This window comes from Solea solea, chromosome 1 (assembly GCF_958295425.1).
Source record: "Solea solea chromosome 1, fSolSol10.1, whole genome shotgun sequence".
NCBI lineage: Eukaryota > Metazoa > Chordata > Actinopteri > Pleuronectiformes > Soleidae > Solea > Solea solea.
The window spans coordinates 10,853,855-10,876,415 of record NC_081134.1 but is presented as its reverse complement, the minus strand read 5'-3'; the positions used below and the strand labels follow the sequence as shown (position 1 = coordinate 10,876,415).

The window sequence follows — 22,561 nt, the reverse complement described above, 5'->3', positions numbered from 1 at the left end:
ACCTTGGACTTTTTTGACTGATTTTGGACGACATACTATACTATGACCTGTTTTACTGATTTTGGACGACATACTATACTATGACCTTTTTGACTGATTTTGGACGACATACTAACCTATGACTTTTTTGACAGATTTTGGACGACATACTAACCTATGACTTTTTTGACTGATTTTGGACGACATACTATACTATGACCTTTTTGACTGATTTTGGACGACATACTATACTATGACCTTTTTGACTGATTTTGGATGACATACTAACCTTGGACTTTTTTGACTGATTTTGGACGACATACTATACTATGACTTTTTGTCATCATGTTGGGCAACATACTCTGCTGAAGTACCACATGGTTGGTGTAATGGTTAGTGCTTTTGCTTTGGAGCCAAATGACCCGAGTTCAATCCCTGGTTGGAGCAAGGTCCTCCTGCAATGGTGTGACTTATAGGTATCACTTTGGACGACATGACATTTGTGGGCGATTTTGGACGACATACTGTGCTATGACTTTTTTTGACTGATTTTGGACGACATACTAACCTATGACTTTTTTGACTGATTTTGGACGACATACTATACTATGACCTTTTTTTACTGATTTTAGACGACATACTAACCTATGACTTTTTGGTCACAAATTGGACGACATACTATACTATGACCTTTTTGACTGATTTTGGACAGCATACTAACCTATGACTTTTTTGACTGATTTTGGACGACATACTAACCTATGATATTTTTTACTGATTTTTGAAGACGTACTAACCTATGAATTTTTTGACACATTTTGGACGACATACTATACTATGACTTTTTGGTCACATTTTGGACGACATACTATACTATGACTATTTTGACTGATTTTGGACGACATACTAACATATGACTTTTTGGTCACAAATTGGAAGACATACTAATCTATGACTTTTTTGACTGATTTTGGACGACATACTAACCTATGACTTTTTTGACTGATTTTGGACGACATACTATACTATGACCTTTTTGACTGATTTTGGACGACATACTATACTATGACCTTTTTGACTGATTTTGGACGACATACTATACTATGACCTTTTTGACTGATTTTGGATGACATACTAACCTATGACTTTTTTGACTGATTTTGGACGACATACTATACTATGACCTGTTTTACTGATTTTGGACGACATACTAACCTATGACTTTTTTGACTAATTTTGGACGACATACTATACTATGACCTTTTTGACTGATTTTGGACGACATACTATACTATGACCTTTTTGACTGATTTTGGATGACATACTAACCTTGGACTTTTTTGACTGATTTTGGACGACATACTATTCTATGACCTGTTTTACTGATTTTGGACGACATACTATACTATGACCTTTTTGACTGATTTTGGACGACATACTATACTATGACCTTTTTGACTGATTTTGGATGACATACTAACCTATGACTTTACTGACTGATTTTGGACGACATACTATACTATGACCTGTTTTACTGATTTTGGACGACATACTAACCTATGACTTTTTTGACTAATTTTGGACGACATACTATACTATGACCTTTTTGACTGATTTTGGACGACATACTATACTATGACCTTTTTGACTGATTTTGGATGACATACTAACCTTGGACTTTTTTGACTGATTTTGGACGACATACTATTCTATGACCTGTTTTACTGATTTTGGACGACATACTATACTATGACTTTTTGTCATCATGTTGGGCAACATACTCTGCTGAAGTACCACATGGTTGGTATAATGGTTAGTGCTTTTGGTTTGGAGCCAAATGACCCGAGTTCAATCCCTGGTTGGAGCAAGGTCTTCCTGCAATGGTGTGACTTATAGGTATCGCTTTGGACGACATGACATTTGTGGGCGATTTTGGACGACATACTGTGCTATGACTTTTTTGACTGATTTTGGACGACATACTATACTATGACCTTTTTTTACTGATTTTAGACGACATAATAAGCTATGACTTTTTGGTCACAAATTGGACGACATACTATACTATGACCTTTTTGACGGATTTTGGACGACATACTAACCTATGACTTTTTTGACTGATTTTGGACGACATACTAACCTATGATATTTTTTACTGATTTTTGAAGACGTACTAACCTATGAATTTTTTGACACATTTTGGACGACATACTAACCTATGACTTTTTTGACTGATTTTGGACGACATACTATACTATGACCTTTTTTTACTGATTTTAGACGACATAATAAGCTATGACTTTTTGGTCACAAATTGGACGACATACTAACCTATGACTTTTTTGACTGATTTTGGACGACATACTAACCTATGATATTTTTTACTGATTTTTGAAGACGTACTAACCTATGAATTTTTTGACACATTTTGGACGACATACTAAACTATGACTTTTTTGACTGATTTTGGAGGACATACTAACCTATGACATTTTTGACTGATTTTGGACGACATACTATACTATGACCCTTTTTACTGATTTTGGACGACATACTAACCTATGACTTTTTCGACTGATTTTGGACGACATACTAACCTATGACTTTTTTGACTAATTTTGGACGACATACTATACTATGACCTTTTTTACTGATTTTGGACGACATACTAACCAATGACTTTTTTGACTGATTTTGGACGACATACTATACTATGACTTTTTGGTCGCATATTGGATGACATACTATACTGTGACTTTTTTGACTGATTTTGGACGACATACTAACCTTTGACTTTTTCGTCACATTTTGGACGACATACTAACCTATGACTTTTTTGACTGATTTTGGACGACATACTATACTATGACTTTTTGGTCACATTTTGGACGACAAACTATACTATGACTATTTTGACTGATTTTGGACGACATACTAACATATGACTTTTTTGACTGATTTTGGACGACATACTATACTATGACCCTTTTTACTGATTTTGGACGACATACTAACCTATGACTTTTTCGACTGATTTTGGACGACATACTAACCTATGACTTTTTTGACTAATTTTGGACGACATACTATACTATGACCTTTTTTACTGATTTTGGACGACATACTAACCAATGACTTTTTTGACTGATTTTGGACGACATACTATACTATGACTTTTTGGTCGCATATTGGATGACATACTATACTGTGACTTTTTTGACTGATTTTGGACGACATACTATACTATGACTTTTTGGTCACATTTTGGACGACAAACTATACTATGACTTTTTTGACTGATTTTAGACGACATACCAACCTTGGACTTTTTTGACTGATTTTGGACGACATACTATACTATGACTTTTTGTCATCATGTTGGGCAACCACATGGTTGGTGTAATGGTTAGTGCTTTTGCTTTGGAGCCAAATGACCCGGGTTCAATCCCTGGTTAGAGCAAGGTCTTGCTGCAATGGTGTGACTTATAGGTATCACTTTGGACGACATGACATTTGTGGGCGATTTTGGACGACATACTGTGCTATGACTTTTTTGACTGATTTTGGACGACATACTATACTATGACTTTTTTGACTGATTTTGGACGACATACTAACCTATGACTTTTTTGACTGATTTTGGACGACATACTAACCTATGACTTTTTCGACTGATTTTGGACGACATACTATACTATGAATATTTTGACTGATTTTAGACAACATGACTTTTTTGTCTCATTTTGGACGACATACTAACCTATGACTTTTTTGTCACATTTTGGACGACATACTAACCTATGACTTTATTGACTGATTTTAGACGACATACTAACCTATGACATTTTGACTGATTTTGGAGGGCATACTATACTATGACCTTTTTTACTGATTTTGGTCGACATACTAACCTATGACTTTTTTGGCACCTTTTGGACAACATACTATACCATGACTTTTTTGACAGATTTTGGACGACATACAATACTATGACTTTTTTTGACTGATTTTGGAAGACATACTAACCTATGACTTTTTTGACACATTTTGGACGACATACGTTTTTAAATTTTGACAAAAATGTCATAGTTTAGTATGTCGTCCAAAATTTGACAAAAATGTCATAGTTTAGTCTGTCGTCCAAAATGTATTTTAGATGACATACTAAACCATGACATTTCTGTCAAATGTATTGTAAATGCATTCAATGTGTTTGCCAGGATTTAAATTGTGTGTTTTTTTGAGTTAAAGTAGCCATAACATTTGTTTGGTTAATTTTCTTCCACCGCCTTAATAATGCATTTTTATAGAGTGGTATTGTTTCTTCCCTATAACCAAAAGTAACCTCTAACCCAAATCTTGTTCTGTGATTGACTTGTAAGTGATTTGTAAAGCAATTTCAAATGATTTATAAAGCATGCCTGCCTCTACAGAAAAATGTGCCATTTAACTGCTCTGACTGAGGAAATCTTAAAAGAATCAGTCAAATAAAACTCAAATAGTGTTTTCATTGGTTCTAAAATGTCTCTTCATTTAGATTACGAAAGGTTTCCACATGGAGCCAAGACTACCCCTCTGTATACATGCTATGTACTGTAAGTGTGTGTGCAGTCTAGAAAAAAGGCAGTCACGGATTTAACAAAAATGGAAAGTGTCTAATGTACTACTGTTGATTTCCATGACAACGTATTAAGTTGCGGCTTAAAATCAGGGCATACCATACTGTGCCCTGTAAGAGTGACATCTCCAACTGCTTCAGTAATGAGCTGTCATCCTCCACAGATGGAGTACGTACAGTCAGCCTCTTGACACATTTGAGAATTACCCAGTCAGAAACATTTTGAAAGAACACGCAGATATTTTCTCCTGCTATGCAACATACAGGATAGCTTCAAACAAAATACAAACATTAGAGTGACATTGATCTTCTCATCTCACTCATCTCACTCAAAAACAATTGAGTATAATGAATATCCCTCTAGATATAAAACAATTCTTCCACATTTGAGTCCTGGAAAACTTTTTTACACCTACACATTAATAGCTTTGATTATCATTAGACACACACAGGTTTTTGGGTCAGAAAATCTTCATATAGCTGCTGCCTGGTTAAACTGTTCTCATAATTGCGCCAACGGTGTGGCACAATCACGCCGACAGAACCCCGGACCACCTCCACAAAACCCTGTGTACAACTCTGCTATCATGTACGCCTCCTGTTGGGTTCCATTCTTGCAGGATGCCAGGAGCAAATTCTCCATCTCAATTAATCAATGAGTTCCTAATGGAATGCTTTCCTTTAGGATGAGGCCCATCACAGAGGGGGATTCAGTCAGTGCTGTCGCTGAAGCTGCTCTGATTGCCTGAATACACTCGCAGCTTTGGAGTCACTGCAGATGTCTGCTAATTGTGGTGATTATGGGGAACGGAGGGGGGTAGGAATATGTAATGAATTTCCCATTGCTTTCATGCCTCACATCCTTTGGTTATGTGCATCTGCTACACAAGCGGAGCATCCGCAGGGTTTGGAGTCGTACAAAAGTGACATGGGGGATTGGGCATGTGCCTTTGGATGGGCATCCATTCTAACACCAAGTGCAGCCAGATTGGGTCCATTTATTCTTTTACATTTGTTGGAGATTTTAATTCCTTTCCTCTCTTCTCTTTTCCCTCCTTTGCTGCTACACGGTCTTTACATATGCATGACTCTGTGAATGAGTGGAGTAACCTTCCTCACTGGCCAAAATAAGCTCCAAATTACATAATTTGTAATTATTAGTTTTGCGGACCTTTAGAAAATGAACAAATCTACATTCTCAGATGGCTAATACAGCTGAGGAAAAACCCAAAAGATCTTAGATGGTGACGTCTCTGTGAGAGTACCTTTTGTACGATTGTCATAAATGTCATTCAGTTTGTTGTAGCCTGTATACGAAGTTGGGGGAAATCAGAAAGATATAAATGTATAGTGACACCATGACAAGAATAGCTTTGATATTTCAGGACATTAGCCTTTTCACTTTCTTTCCGCGAGTTATAAAGACAACGTCATCTGAAGCTTGCTGCCGAAGCAACTAGCATCCAGCGGTAACAATATTTTCCTATCAGCATTTAAAAAGTTCACATGCATTGAGGGTTTTTGGGGAAACTCATTTTCTAACTACACAGAGAGGAGAGCTTTTTCCACACATTTCCAGTATTTGCTTTAGGGTCGTTATAATTCATGGACAGATATCTCGTTTAACTCTCTGCATGAAAGCAAGATCTTTTTATTTGTCAGGGGTAATGTGATATCTGTTCGCAAACAAATTTCAACGCCTTTGTCACTTCTTCACAAATAATGATATACTCTGGCAGTGTTGCATATTGTACGCCCAAGCTAATATGTTGGAAAGAACACTTTACATGTGCTCAGACGGTGTTAAGATCAGCGGATTCAAGGACATAACACACTCCCTCGTACAAGTCCAGCAGTGCAAGTGAAGGAGTCTGAACTTTTAAAGCTTTAATGCAAAACCTGATGCATGGATTCATATGTCGACAAAATCCTACCCTGAATGTTGCAGCTGGAAAATCCCAGTTCTATACATGACTATTCATACATTTGTATAACTGGCTTTTATCATATTTCATGTATGTTTTTATTTGTCTATTTTCCTGTCCTGTTGTTTTAAGGTCTGGCAATAATCTGAAGTGAGTTGAACAAATCTCCTTTAATATTACACATAACACTTCAATCTAGTATAAATTGAGAAGAGCCACTTCAAGCATTTGGGGAAAAAAACAAACTATCACACTGTTAATCCTCAATATGCAAGTAGCTGTAATTTGTAGGAGAAATAAAACTGGTGGATTTGCTCATTAACAGGCCGTATGTAAATGACTTGCGCAGATTAACAACCTATTAAATTGAGAGGATTATAGGTGCAATCTGAATTTCTGCACATTCTCCATTTTTAATCATTATCATGCCACTCTGGACATACTCTGGACAATGAAGTGGAACAAATCATATTCATACATTTAGCATATTAATGAAGCCAAACATCAGACATCCTCCACCCTCTGCTGCAAACGCAAACATGCCTCATTTATTGTGGCTGTGCTTTTGCGAGGCGAAGAGTTAGCTAATTCCTCAGGGGCGAGTGCCCTTCCTGTCACACTGATCAAAGACTCTGTCGTGATATGAGCATAAACTGCTCCGTGCCTCATCACCGTCAATGTCTGCATGCGCACGACTTTGTGTGTGTGTTTATGTGAGTGTATGTCTATATATATATATGTGTGTGTATATGTGAGATGAAAGTGGGGAGTGTGTGTGTGTGTGTAGCATCCCCCATCACCAGAGGCTGTATTATGCATTGTTGTTGGCATGGCCTACATGCTCACCCAAGCATAGTCCAGTGTGGTACAGTACACACGTCCCCCCGTCCCCACTGACCTCCCCTGTTGTGTCCGCAGGCTCGCTTCATTTACCTTTGCTCCTGAATTAATGCTAGTTAGGTGTCACATTAACTCAGATCTGTTTACCCACTTTGTCAACACAACACAAACTAGCCGTAGTGTGTCATGGTCCGGGGGTTATTTGTGCCTTGATGCACAGCACACACATGTTTGTCTGAATGTATGTAGGTCAGCTAAAGCTGTAACAGCCCATGCACAAACTCCTTCTTCTATGAACAAGATGCACTCAATGTTGCTTCGCGTTTTCTCTGCACGACTGTTGGGGAATGCGGTAAATGCAGGTGTTTCATTCATTTGTTTCAATAGAGGCCAGACCATGGGCATGGACTCTGGGCTGAATGAGTGCATGCATGGTCTCATATCGCCGTATACCTTCCCGTGAACATGTGTGTGGGGCATATACTTTGCCTGCCAGAAGTGAGTGTGTTAAATTCTCTTAGCATGTGTGACGAATCATGTGGCTGGGAAAAGAGCAGCATGTAGCATGGCCTCTCTCAAACGGAATTCAAAAGAGGCTATCGATCTGTCAAGGTCTCAGGTCGTCTTTTGCTCTGCCCCTGTATCACACTATCTTATCAATCGCCCTCTCCATCTAGGGACCTCAATGTCCTTCTTTGTTTCGCCCTCATTATTTCTCACTCATTTTTGAATAGACATGATACAAAATGTGGGAGAGTGCTGCAGCAAGCGGGTGAGACAGATAAAAAAGGCAGAGAGCATCCCCCACTCGTATGTCTTTCATCCTAATCCGTAGTCTCTGTCCAAGAAAGGGCCTCCTTTTCACTCGTCTGCCCCAAAGCCTCTTATATGTGACCCCTCTGTGTCTCCCTCAGGGCTCTCTCCCACGGCCAGAAACCACTGACACAAACACACGCACATCTGTGCAGTTTATAGGAAAAGAAAAAAATAATACTATAACAAGAACGCTGCAAAAACAAGACCGCGTCTTCTCACCATTGCTGAAGTCGTGCAATGCCACGGTTTGCAGAACTGACAACCACATATTTTGGCCTGAAGGTGAAGGCGAGTTTAATGCCAGGCTGACTACAGCTGTTAGTAGAGCGTGTCTCTCGTTAAAAGGACTGACCTCAATAAAGATGGACATTTGGCAGTGCGTTACATAAGTATCCTACAGGCTGAGTGTATGTGTGCTTTTATATCTTTGGATGTGTGTATGGGTCAGAGAGGGGCATACATAGTGTGCGTGTGGCGCCTAGAACATGGCTTATCAACAGTAAGAATTTGGGCACCTTGTGTTTAAAAGGGAAATTGGAAATTGTCAGCTCAAAATACATCATCCATGATGTCAGAGTAACATTCATTCATTCATCGTCTACTGCTTCATCCTCCACATGAGGATTGTTTTTTCTAATTTGTGATACAAATATGTGTGAAAGCCTGACAGTGTTCGAGCATGTTGTTTAGGAAGTGAGTAAAATAATAACAATATTTTTTTGATTTCTACCCTGAATAAAGGAGCAATAGAGGAAAAAAAAATACAATACCCTAACTCTGTTTCTGACTTCCTCCTTGCCCTCTAATGATTTTTAAACAGTCTCCACAGATGGGTTTGTGCCAAGACACGTACATACTATTCTTTCAAAAATCATATTTCAGGAAGGCAGAGAAACCGTACCTCCTTCAGAGTTACTGTAATCCTTCAGAAGTGGTCGTACAGTAAACATATCACACTGCACTCAGCAGTAAGAACAGTGAGGCTCTGTGTCTGCGCTGCATTGAGGGAAACGATCTTGGCTTGCACTCTGCCTGGTGTGACCCCACCCCTGGTAAATACAGGGTTAGAGGTTTCCTCCGCAGATAAAAATACGCTTGCCATTTAGCAGAGAAGGAGAAAAAAGCCCAAATTCCTCTCTCCTCTGTGTCAACTGTGTATGAGGAGCTACAGACTTCCTCACTTAAGTTCTTCTCTTTGTTTAAACACATAAAAGTTCATAAAGTAGGGAAAAAAAATACAAATTATGGAGCTGAATGCTTGTAATCTAAACTATTGGTTCTCACAAGAATGTTACATTGCATTTGGTCAAGTGGAGAACTACAGTGTGCTTGTAGCAGACACGAATGCTTCCTGTTTTTGTCTTTTGTCCCTCATGAGTTCCCATACTCCACAACCTTGTTACGTCATCATTATGTTCAGGCACAAATGCTTCAACCGGCCAAAGGCCAACAACTGCCACAGGTACGTTTACAGAGTAACATGAATCCAAAACTTAGACAGAACTCTCTGCATATGAGTTACGTTCTGACGGCGTAGTTTCAGACGTGCACTTACAGCTTCCTGTAAACAGAGAAGAAAAACTTTTCAATTGTTTGAACTGAACTCGGAAAGAGATACTCTGAGTGACTTCCTTATTTAAACTGGAACTTGATGCTGGTTATCCAATGGCATTCAAACTATTTTAAACTGTTGTAGTGTCAGCAATTAGCTCAATGTTTGACAACGTGTTGTTTTTATATCTTTACAAATACAGGAAAAGCATAATCACATGTGTTCCTGTTTCGTTTGTTCAAAGCTAGAGGTGGACTACCAAGTATAACTGAACATGAGTGACGAGGGACAAGAGAATCCGGGAACGGGACTGAGGGACGTTTTTGACATATTATTTAAGGAGCCCCCGGAGCGACTGTTAAGCCTGACTATTCAGTTGGGTGAGTCTCTGGAAGAGAACTTCATACACGCCCTGTGTCTGATCATTCTCCAGAAAGAGGCGCAGGCCCTGAACAAACTCCAGTTGCTGAAGGACAACTACTTTGCCAAGCATTTGGCTGAAAGGTGGAAAACGAGTGGGGGTAATTTAGCAGAGTTTGGAGCTCACTGTGGAGACTTTCAAGCGTTAACGGGCGAATCTTTAGCAGTGTTGGCTCGAATGTTTAAGGTTTTGTCTGAGCGACGACTATGTGATCCGCTTCTGAGAAATCTGGCATATCAGAGGGCCCTTTCCATTGACAGCCAAAAAGCAAGCGATTGTGAGAATCTGGAGTATGATCCACTCAGAGAGGAAGCTAAAGTTGTCTGTGGGCCTGTGTTTGAAGAGTGGATGAGCTCAAGAGATCTCAAGTCAGGGTCTTGTTATGATCCTCACAGAAGCCTGGGTGAAGTAAACACAACTTTGAAAATGAGTAATAAGCCCAAGAGAGATTTTAGTCTTGCCAGCCCTCTGCAGGCAAGCTCCTCAATGCCCTCATACCCTACTCATCTAGAGATTAGCATACCACCAACAGTCCCATTTCAAGGAGAAGTACCAGATAAATCCAAGCAAAACTCTCACGTCCTCCATGCACCTGCATCTCTGTTACCGGCAGAACCTGAGTCTAAATCTGTTGACCCTAGACTGTTTGAAGCAAATACAGAATCAAACATGGATGCAGCACTCGCAGCAGAGCCCAGGAAGTTGGAAAGTCATACTGGTCAGAATACGACTCCAAACCACACCACCAAACCAAGCAGGGAATCAAAAATGCATCTACATACTCCAACAGACCCTTCTGTTTCACATGGAATGTGTGGAAGTAAAGGTGTAGAAGACGAGGAGGAGGAGACATTTTATGCATTTGTTATTCTCCATGCACCAGAGGATGCAGATGTGGCTGAAAGTATGAAGACAAGACTGGAAACAGCCACTGGTTTTGATGGCGCAACCTTCTCTGAGGACTTTGCCATCCCGGGTAGGAGCTCTCTGAGGTGTGTGGAGGATGCCATCAACAACTCAGCCTTCACTTTCCTGCTACTCACTCGCAACTTCAACACTCGCATGGTGGAAGTGGAGACAGACACTGCCCTCATCAACTCCTTAAACAACAAACACAAGCACAACACTGTGATCCCTCTGCTGCCACAGCAGAACAGCATTCGAAAGGAAAACATGCCCATGGTGCTGAAGACAATAGTCTCACTGGAGGAGAACAAGAACTTTGAGAGAAAGGTAAAGAGGGTTTTGTCTCCTGCAAAAATTAAAGAACAGCAGAGAATCTGGAAGGAGGGACAGAGAATGAAAAGCCAGATTGAGAGGCAGAACAAACTAAAGCGGTTGAACCAGTATCAAAGGCAATTGATCCAACAGAGTAAAATAGCATGCTCACTGGAGAAAGAGAATCTGACCCTTTTAATGGAACAACATCATCTTCTTGGTCCCGGTGTTTCACCAGGACAGGGTGACAACGGAGCTATGAGGCAACAAGCACCAAGCATTCGTATTGAACATGCTCAATACATTATGATCGGTAATGACTCTCAGATGACAGTGGATCACAGTGGAGGTGCAGGCAAAGAAGACTCCATTTTCTCAGAGGAGCAGAAATAAATTTGGACAAACATTTTTAAATGAGGTATTTTTTGAGATGTAAGTGTGAAAAAATAAATCATGCCAATACAGTTTTATGATATGATGTTTATAATGAACACTATTGAATATTGTACTGCTGGTCAAAGGGATGCAAATGAATACTTAGCTGAGGACTGCCATCTACTGGCAGATGTGTGTTATATAAACTTTCTAACCTCTTCAGCTGTATGAACACAGTACAGGCACTAGAGTGTGATGTTGCTCCATGCTCCTTGTTGCTCCTCCAAAGTACAGTCATCCAATAACATTGCTGCTCCTGAATGATACAGCCAAATCTGAAAAGAAAAGAAAGATTTAAGTCTTAAATTTAAGGGGAGTGTGAGTCGATGACTGTGTGTGTTCAACAGGGACATTTCATTTGTAATTTGTCTCCTTCTCATTAGTAACACACTTTCATGTCTAGAACAGGCTACATAAGATATAGTGAGATACAGTAGATTCATTTTATGCATTGGCTCAGGTTTATGTTTAACACAAATGTCACAGACGTTCCTCTGAAAGGTTGTTTTTGACAGTTTCCAACTAAAAATGAGGAATGAATCTTCATTAGCACCACGTCCTCATGTCTTGACTGTTTATTTCCACTGTCGAGTTCTCCTCTCGTTCCTTATTTTACTGTAAACATCTGCTCACGTTTGCACTTTTATCTGTGTGGGTTTTTTTGTTCATGTTGTTTCATGTTTACTTAGCCTTTCTCTTGTTGCTATACCTCCTCCACAGGAGAATGACACTATAGGTGATGGGAAGGTTTGGCTGCTGGTGTGTTCCTGTGATATAAAGTTAAACCCACATGAAGTTCTTTGCTTGTGTACAATCTGTGGATATGGAAATGATCAACCTCTCTTTGGAAACAATGATTTCATGTACTCCGTTTATTAAATAACACCAGTGACAGTGTCATTCAGTGGGTTAATAAAGTGCTCCAAGAATTTTGAATCATGGAATAATCATAATCACACATGATAATAATAATAAAGATAATAATAATAACAATAAAAATTATATAATAATAATAATAATAATAATGATAACAATAATGATGATGCTAATGATAATAATAATAATAAATATAATAATAATAACAATAAAAAATATATAATAATAATAATAACAATAATGATAATAATAATAATTATTATTATTGTTATAATCATCATCATAATAATCATCATCATCATAATAATAATGTAATCATGAAGAATCGTTTAGTAGTAATAGTAAATAAAGTGTATATTGTGTCAGTGAACTCTACCTCATGTGTTTTACATTATTTTTTGGTGGTGGTGACTCTTACACGAGTGGGGTGTTCTGCGCATGTGCAGTGCGCGCTGTCCTCAGGTCAGTGCGGCAGGAAAAGCGCAGAGGAGACGAAGCGGAGACGGAGGGAGAGAGGGAGAAGAGGAGAGGAGGAAAAACAGTCAGAAAAGAAAACAGAGAAGGACAACATGGACGCGAATAGTCTGTGATCACTCGTCACCTTCCTCCTCTGACACACAGCCGCTGCTCCGTCCTGTCGACCAGGAGGAGGAGGAGGATTATGAGAATGTCATGGAATGGAGGAAATCTTCAGAAAGCCTGTTTCTAAACTGCGCCGTGAGGACATCACTGAACCATAAGGACATCAAACTGACGGGGATGGCGCTCATGTAGACCAGGAGCGACAGTTCAACCCACAAATCAAAGTTTTCAGGGTTTCGTTGTCTTTTTTCTTTTTTTTTTTTCCAGGACGAGAGGAGCATTTTTTTTTTTTTTCCTGCTTCGGATTCCTGTGGACGGGATGACATCCGCAGTCAGGAGGAGTTGCTCGGGCTGACTTGCGCCTCAGCCGCAGTGTGTAGCGGGATCCTGACTCAGGGAAGATGGGAGATCATGCGGCAGAGGACAGAGGCATGAGACGGACCTTCATCGTTCCTGCCATTAAGAGCTTCGACCACTATGACTTCACCAGAGCCAAGATCTCCTGCAGCCTGACCTGGCTGGTGGCCAAGGCTTTCGGCTCGGGTAGGTCATGGAAAGCATATAAACACCCACATCATCATCATCATCTTCATCAAACTAGGGCTAAATATAGTTATGTTTTGGGGGATTTTTCGATACCGATCATTTCGAAACGTCACCGGTGCCATAACGGTGCCTAAACCGGCACAACATAATGTACATTTGTACAAGAGCAAATATAGCCCATAGTAACACCTTCTGTATATTGCGTACGTTAAATTCACAAAATCCAACTGAATGTTACAGTAAATAATATTTGTAAAATGTGTGTGCGTTTGTAGTAGACTATATATAATACTTTCAAATAAAATTAACTTTGTACATACTTTAGGTAAGGGCCTTGCGTTATGGAGGCAGCCATCTTGCATCAACATGTCTCCACAGCAGCAGCAGGAGATTTCTGTGTAGAAGAACAACAGTCTTTCTTGTGCGCTTCAAGGCCACCGTAGTTTCCTTACATTCTTGGGGGGAAAAAAGCACCACTTTCGTCCTGTCCTTTTTTTCAAAAGTACGACACAATTGACAACATGCAACATGGTTAAACTGCATATATTAGCATGTGAACAGTCAATAGCAGTTTCGAGTTATATTTGTGTCGGGACAAACTTAAAGTGTATAACAGTAAAGAGGAACTGAAAGCGACCGCATAGACTGCCCCTTGTGGTAGACTTCAAAATAAACCAATCCAACTGCATGTTGACAAGATAGGCAGTATTTCTAAGTCACAATGATCAACTTATCGTCCTTGTTGACATGTGGGACCGTCCTGTAAACAACTCTCTGACTCCAATAAACTACTTAATCACTTAAGTGTTCCTCTATTATAAATAGAAATCATTTTTTTAAAAAAGCAGCAGTTCAAAGAAAACTGACTCCCGAAAAAGTCCTCTTAAATAATATAAAATAATTGAATAATGCTTCCACTGTTTTGTGTTTTACTATATAACATTCCCCTTGAGTTAATTGATCCTGCTTGTGTCACAGGATCATTGGTTTACCTGTTACTTGCTTCTTGTTCTCCACAATAGGAGTGCCAATAAGGCTGTGTTGACATTGTTCACTGTACACTGTCAGCCTTTAGTGTTTGATGTGTAATCAATAAACATGGCAAAGTCCCAGGCTGTGCAGTAATATCTCTGTTAATTCTGTGACCATTAGTCCATTTGTTGTTTTGGGGGTGTCACAGTCTCTGAAATGTCATTGGTCGATTGGCTTTTCTTCGACTTCGAATGTCTTGTTTTGTCCACAGGGCAGTTTGCTGTTGTAAAGACATGAAGAAGACCAGAAAACACATGTGAATCAATGAATTATTATTCATTTATTATACAGTATATCATGTGACAATGAAGCCGTGCGGTGTACGGTGTGCTAAGTTCATTTGCACCAGATGGATCATTTTAGTCTCTCAGGTTGCAAAAACCCATCAGGCATACAGTATTTAAGTAAGGAATTGTTTTATACTTAAACAATCTGTTGCAGGTCAGCACAGTCCAGCTTCACACATGACAGCTTGTCAAAAAATGCATTTTGATGCACGAAATTGGACTTTTTATCAATATCAGATATGCCAATATATCAGGAGTGCTTGGTTCGATAACTGATATATATACACTTTTCCTTGTGCCCAACTGCAGAGGTCATTTTGTCTCTTCTGTAGTGAAATTAACGTCATATTTTTCACACTCATGTCGCAGCAGATGTAGATATTCTTTTTCTTCATTGAGCAAAATAAATAAACGTAAAAAAAGGTAATAGTTGTAGAGGGCGCCAGCATAGAAGTCAAGGAGGTAGCATCTTATTTAGCCTAGTGTTGTAGTTATTAGTCATTAGGCGGATAATTGGTGTAAATGCTGATATATAATAATACATTTTAAAGCCAATATTTGCCGATACCGATATCGTGCCGATAATATCGTACCTTAAAATTCACACAGGCTCAATTAGTCTCAGCAGATCAAGTTTCTGTCTGGATTATCTAATTAGAAAATATTTTCCTCTCTAACACAGTATATGTGCATAGTTCATACAGCACACAAGCTTTTTATTACAGTTAGAAAAGTGTTCGTCTGTGCAACTAACTTTTTCTCTTTAACTTAATACTTCATACGTTACGTAGCCTATGTCTTCCAGACATGTCTCCTCCTGTCACTGTAGTCTGGAGGCAGCTGTGGCAGCCTCGTCTCATAAAGACTAAGTCATTCCAGCGCTGCTCTGCTGAACCCAGAGGTTTACTCCAACATCTAATAAATGCTTTGAACAGCTGCTCCTCCTGTACACTGTACTGCACTCTACCCGGAGTCAATGAGCGGCACAGGCAGACAAACCTAGAAAGAAAGAGAGAGATCAAAAGAGGGGACCGTGAATCGAGGCCATTGATCCAGCAGCGTGAGGCGCTTAAACGTATGCACGATACAACACAAATACTGGAAAATATGACCGAGCCAGCCTTAGAAGCGTGCGCTTGGCTTGTGTTGTTCTGCCCTGACACATTTTCAGCTCCCTGGCACTGAACAGAACTGTGGCCCAGTTCACGACTGATCCTCGGAGTCGCAGTTTGGCCTAGTTCTAACTGATGAGTTGTTGTTTGAGTCTGGTGTTGCTCAGATGTGGCAACTTTGACATCGGCTGCAACTTTAGAAAGATGGATCTACTGCCCTAAAACACAGAATGCACGGGAGCAGCGATTTACAGCTATAAGGATGTGGAAATGGGGGGTTTTGAAAAATAAGCTTTTAAAGATGTCGACTGTGTGTGTGTGTGTGTGTGTGTGTGCCTGGTTGTGTAATGAATGTCAGCGCACAGCTTTACTGTCAACTCACTTTTGTCCCAATTATTTGCTTTGAGTTGGTTTATGATCAAATAAAAAACAAATTCTCCCATTCCGGCTTTTTAAATGCGCACAGTTTTGATCCTTTGGTTTGTGGACCAAAGTTTGTTTCGAAAACACAGCAACATTTTACACAATTGATTTGCATTTTATGGATGAAAAGACTAATAGATTAAATGAGAAAATAATCAGACATTTCAGAAATAGTCCAATGAACACAGAAGCAGCAAAGGCCCAACAAAGGTCAACTCAAAAGCTGACTGTGCGGTGATTTCTAATGTTTTTAGAATATATATAGTGTAAATTGTGTGGTTGTGTTCGTCAGCAGCCATTTCGCCAAAGTAATTTAAAGCAGAGGAATGATTATAGGGTTGGTGGTTCAACTCCCTACCTCTATTGTAAGCAAGACGCTGAACCCTGAATAATGTTTTGTTTTTACAGTGACAACGAGCATTTAGAAATAATTACGCCAGCGTTAGAGAGCTTATTTGCATCTGTGGTGATAGATTTCAAATAGAAGCATAGAGGCCACAGCTAACTTGCAAGGCTGGGCGAAAGGGCCAAAAATGTTATCACGATGTATTGTACAATTTCAAATCAGTCTTTATCAATGATCATTTGCTCCTTGGTTGAAAGTTACATTTATCCATTTCAATTTTAATAATTAAAAAATAATCTTTAATTTTGGGGCAGAAAACATTTCTCAAGTCCAATTCAAAACTTAATACGTGTTATTTTAATGATGTGTTATTTGTAAATGTGTCCGTTACATCAGTATACTCTATAATCTTTTTTCTATTGCGTAAAGAACATTATATTGCAATACTTATTGTATTGTTCATGAATCATGAACTAAAACTAGCGGCTGGCTAACATGGCTGTTAAGTCATCATCTTGATTTGTTTCTCTGACCTCATGAAGTTTTCTTTTTAGAGGCGTGTGCTTCTCATAGGACGGTAACGGTAAAATAAAATAATATATCTTCCCTATTCTGTCAATTACATCCTTAAAATACAGATCATTTTAGATGATATCTGGTGCATATCTTAAGCTTGTTGGTGTTTAATAAAAGCGGTTTAAATGTGAAAGAAACTATGAAGTAATAAAGTTTTGTTAGTTTTTTTCCTTCTGTAATTGTAGGGAGATTCCATGTATTTACTTTAATAACTTCAATATGTTAACATTTGATTAAACGCCTCATTATCAGCGCTAAAACAATCTTATCTCAGATGCTATAACATGATACGATGATATATTGAAGTAAAATCAATATATTGCCCTCCACTAGTATAAAATCAATAATGTTATCCATACAGAAATCTGGAACCTATGAATAAGTGAATTTCCCAGTTCAAAAAAAAGAGAGCGCTGAACAGCAGAGATAAATGCCACTGCTAAGTGTGAGGTTGTGTAACTATGCTGAGCTGTGATCCTGGGGTCTCCAGGGGAGCAGTCTTCTCCATGCCTGGACTTCCTGTGGCAGCTACTTCCTGTCTGTTTCCTCTTTGATGGCCAACACAAAGGAGAGGGTTTTTTTCTTGACGAGGCAGATTTCCATGAACTCCAGAACAACATGCACTCCATTCTTTTCGTCTTTTTTAGAAAACATTTTATTACCATTAAGCTTAAAGATCAGCTGTTCCAGTCTAAACGCAATCCTGCTGCAATCCTACCAATGTTTTGTTAGGTTTTTGTTCTTGAAGTAGTGTCTGGAACAAATATAGCTCTCACTCTTGTCACGTTTGTGTTCCCAATGGCTGAATCCTTTAGTGTAGACATTCAGAGCAGCTGCTGCTTCAACTTTTGTCACTGGAAATCTGGAAATCACATGTTTAATAGATGTTTTTTTTTTCTCTATCTCTCTACATATTATTTGATTGTGTTGTTTTGGTGAACTGTTGTTGTTTCTGCAGTTCTGATACAAAAAGATGGGCTAGAAAAAAAAAAACAAGCTGTACCTTTAAGACAAATATCTTTAGTGTCCTGTGTTTCCCTCAGTGTGATTCAGAGGTGAGCAGAGAGGAAATAACCCCACGCACCAGAAGTACACACTCATACTTTTAGCATGCGGTGTTTTAAAAGTGTACCAAAGCATTATCTCTAACCCTAACCAGAACCACAAGTCAAATCTTAGCAACTGAACTTAACCAGTTCCTCAAAAATGAGGCTCTGGTCCTGACAAGGTCAGTGTTTATGCCAGAAAAGGTCCCAAGATGTAACAAATACAAGCACACACACACACACATGCAAGGTATGCATGTCATTTAATGACCAGTATAGTAAAACTTTGAGTTTTTCCTGTATATTTTCTTCGAATCAGATTAACTGGCCGAGGTAACAGGCTTATACTTTGTAACGTGTACTTCCACCAACAGTCGTGTCTGTTTGCATTCCTGCACACAGACACACACACTGGCTTTAGTCACGTTCGGATCCACACTAATATGATAATACATCAATGTGACAGTTAAAACTGTCTCTCACCACCAACTCCACTTATGGCTTTTAGTAGCTACTGTAATATCCCTGTGTGTTGTCTTTATAAACATCTCATTTTCTGTATATTTTACATGTGCAACAGGCCTTGAGCACATGTTGTGGCTGCACTGTAGGGAAGCCACAGCACAAACAGAACAGAGCGAGGTAAAATAGAGAAACTATAACACCGTCGCCAGCAATGTGGCTTGAGGACAGAAGGATAAAACAAGCCCCAGCTCATTTCCCTGCTCTTACTTTATGTCAGACGCAGTACCAGATGAGCTGGCCGAGCCTTTCTACAGGGACCAGTACAACCAGGAGCACCTGAAGCCTCCAGTGGCCTGCCTGCTCCAGTCTGCAGAGCTCTACTGCCGAGCTGGGAGCCTCATCCTCCGCAGCGATGCTGTCAAACCTTTACTGGGACACAACGCCGTCATCCAAGCCCTGGCCCAGAAAGGCCTGTATGTCACTGACCAGGACCGACTGGTCACAGAGCGAGACCTGACCAGCACCCCTATAAACATGGTGAGTGAGCGTGCACCAGACACGGTGCATGGCAAACAGATTTTTCCACTTCCACTAAATGCAGACGTTCACATACATACGTAGTAGTAACCAAGGCGACGGGATGTGTGAAGTGGGATGAGTATATTTAGATCTCAGTCTGTTCATGTGCAACACGTGTCAACACATACGCACACGGCTACAACTAAGCATCATTATTATTATTCATTGTTTAAAGTGACAGCTTCAGATTACATAACTTAGCCAGCAAACAATCTAAAACTCAGTGTGGCCTAAAAGCAGCGTGTCCACACGTTTTTTTTGCTTGATTATAAGCACTACTACATTTTTTCTGTCAGATAATCAAATGAATCATTTTCATGTTACTATTTGTGTTGATTTCCCTCCGGGGGAAACTTGTATGTACAGCTCCATGTGTCACACTGTAGGACCGCCCTCGAAGTTCTGAAACAACCACTAATGACAGGTTCCCTATAGCAACCATTACTCACTGTTTGGTCTCCGTGTCATTAGACGGCGTGTCGTTACCTCACACTGCCAAAAACATTCTGGTAGCACGTCAGCATTGGACCTCGACTGAAGAACGTGACGAGGCTGCGTCGTCATTGACGATCTGCCGGGTTTCATTTTTATTAGAAGAAGTCACGATATTCTGGAGAAAGTGATGTCTTCCGTTGGCTTGTTTTCTCTCTGACCAACTGCCTAAAACCCAAAGATAATTAAAATATAATATACTAAACAAGGACATGTTTGTTAATTGGCTCATTGTTCCGGCACTTTAACACTGACGCCTTTTCCTGGACGTGAGAAGAGCTTAAAACAGCAGTTCCTTTTTTTTTTTTTTTCCTGGGAAACACACACACATGGCTGCAGACTGGCACTTCTGCTGATGCCAAAAGGTGTCTGCATTGCAGTGCACACACACACACACACACACACACACACACACACTCACCCCTCTCTCTCCATCACACACACTCTCCCCTTCTGTGTCTTTTTTTACAGTTTCTTTCCCTTCTCTGTTTTATGCTCTGCTTTTCTTCTCTCTCCCTGTCTTGGTCTTTTTAGCCTTTTTTCCTCTGCAGCCTCTCCCTCTCTCTCTCTCTCTCTCTCTCTCTCTCTCCCTCTCTCTCCCTCGTCCAAACTCTTTGTAGATTGAATGAGCACAGAAAATTGTCATCCCCTGAATATTTAACTGAAGTCTAAGCATATTACATTTCATTGTAGCTGCATTCTGTTCGTCCTCTGCCTGTGCTCTCTCTTTCCAAATCTTCAGGGAATGATTCAAAGCCACCATTCAAGGTCACGTGTGTGTGTGTGTGTGTGTGTGTGTGTTTACAGTCGCCTGTGCTCACTTCGTCATTTATTGATTGGGAATGTCATGAGGGTGGGCGCGATGGTGCAGCACTTACTGATGTGAAACTGAACGTGTGAGTAAGTGTAGACCAGATTATTTAGTGTTAAACGTATGGAGCCTACAGGCTCTATTGGGTTGAAGCAGATGAGATGACTGCGTGCGTATTTGTCGAGTCAGCGGGATAGTTTTAGCCGTGAAGGACCATCCTTTCATTTTGGGTCATGGTACTGTGAATGCAGAGAAGAAAAATGATGACCTCATGCTTTTCCAAAGAGAAGAGAAACTCATGTCAGGGATGAGGAGGAGCATGGCAGTCCGTCAGGGAGCAAATACCTACAGAGAGGAAAAAAGGGGGGAACAAGAAGACTTGAGTTTAGTTTAGAAGGCTGCTGCGTTGCTGTTGTTCCACAAGGATCCAGGAAAGTAGAGCACAAGAGGACAGGGTGAATGGGTGAATGTGAAAACGGGAGAGGGGGAGAAAAGTTGTCATGCAGTGTGTGTGTGGGAGGGTGGTTGGAGTGTAGTGGAGAAGAAGACGGCAGAGTTATTGCCTTTTTGGCGGGCGTGATGACATGTGCATGCCAGAGGAGGAGTGGAGGAGTGGAAAGGGACCACCTTAAATATGGCCATCTGGTAAGAGAGGAGGGGGAAAACCTGGGGAGGAGGAGAAGAGCAGATTGTATAGAGAGCTGGGAAGGTGTGAGTACAGGAGAGGAGAGGAGAGGAGAGGAGAGGAGACATGATGTGCACTACTGCAGCACTGTGGAGGGTGGGGTCTCACAGTGAGTCAAAGCACGTCTGGTGCACTAATAAGAGCCTTAAACCACTCCTCCCTCACCCCCTGCCACACCCTCTTTAACCCATTCTTCACACACACATGCACATGCTGTACATCTGTGAAGAGTTGCCAGTCCTTCAGTCACTGCCATTCTCATTCGGCCCCCGTAATGTTGCATTACTGCTCCTTTCTTCTCTTTAAGCTATATTTGCTTCTTTTCTTTTATTTTTCTCTGGCAATTTTGTTCTGTGCAGAGGCAACTGAAATTGTCAGCAGTGTAGCAGCTCAAAGGAGCATATGCGAAGTCACACTTGTGTTGTCCCGGTCAATTATGACTTATTTACACTACTCTACACACGTTTTTTATTTTCAGTAACTTCATTTGACAAAGTGCACATTGGAGAGACAGACTCATAATTGTGTGTGTCATTTGTTGAAAATAGAAAGAAAATTAAATCAGCCAAACGTATAGTAGTGGCTGCACTGATTTCTAAAGTCGTCGTTGTCATAGAAAATCCTATAATGTTGACCTCAAGTTCTTTGATTGTCTGTTTGCTCAGGTGCTGGACTTTTCTAAAAATTTCTATAGATGCCTTTGATCCCTTCTCTCTCCCTCTGTCACACACACACACACTCACTCACTCACTCACAGCCGCAAGAACAAACACTGATGCTTCTGCCATTGTACACGAGTGTACTGCTCCTCTTTATTGGTCTTTATGACCAATGTCGGCCATTTCCACAGCCTTATAAGGCATGAATGTAACCATGAGTGCTTTTACATCGCACACACT

At 40.1% G+C, this 22,561-nt stretch overlaps 2 protein-coding genes across 11 annotated transcripts in view; both read left to right on the top strand.

Moving 5' to 3' along the window:
• The first annotated feature begins 9,580 nt into the window (after nt 1–9,580).
• Nucleotides 9,581–12,704, top strand: ticam1 (TIR domain containing adaptor molecule 1). Of its 3 annotated transcripts, none has more exons than XM_058646554.1 (2): nt 9,581–9,640; nt 9,975–12,704. In XM_058646554.1, exon 2 carries the CDS (start codon nt 10,005–10,007, stop codon nt 11,760–11,762), a length of 1,758 nt encoding a protein of 585 aa, XP_058502537.1. In that variant the 5' UTR covers nt 9,581–9,640; nt 9,975–10,004; the 3' UTR covers nt 11,763–12,704. The 3 variants fall into 3 exon arrangements, with proteins under 3 accessions (XP_058502537.1, XP_058502454.1, XP_058502619.1); XM_058646471.1 differs by having other exon boundaries at nt 9,593–9,640; nt 9,933–12,704; XM_058646636.1 differs by having other exon boundaries at nt 9,615–9,640; nt 9,979–12,704.
• Nucleotides 12,705–13,132: 428 nt separating this feature from the next.
• The window catches only part of camsap2b (calmodulin regulated spectrin-associated protein family, member 2b), a 30,120-nt gene continuing 20,691 nt past the window's right edge, over nt 13,133–22,561 (top strand). For 4 of the 8 annotated variants that reach the window (XM_058632893.1, XM_058632873.1, XM_058632884.1 and 1 more), the window contains exons 1-2: nt 13,133–13,805; nt 19,373–19,632. In XM_058632893.1, the coding sequence (XP_058488876.1) occupies nt 13,664–13,805; nt 19,373–19,632 (402 nt within the window). In that variant the 5' untranslated portion in view covers nt 13,133–13,663. The remainder of the gene's footprint in view (nt 13,806–19,372; nt 19,633–22,561) is intronic. The other 4 variants (XM_058632907.1, XM_058632901.1, XM_058632909.1 and 1 more) reach the window with 2 other exon arrangements.

What these genes read in the sequence shown, in the direction of transcription:
- ticam1 (XM_058646554.1), top strand. Translation starts at nt 10,005, where the DNA reads ATGAGTGACGAGGGACAAGAGAATCCGGGAACGGGACTGAGGGACGTT.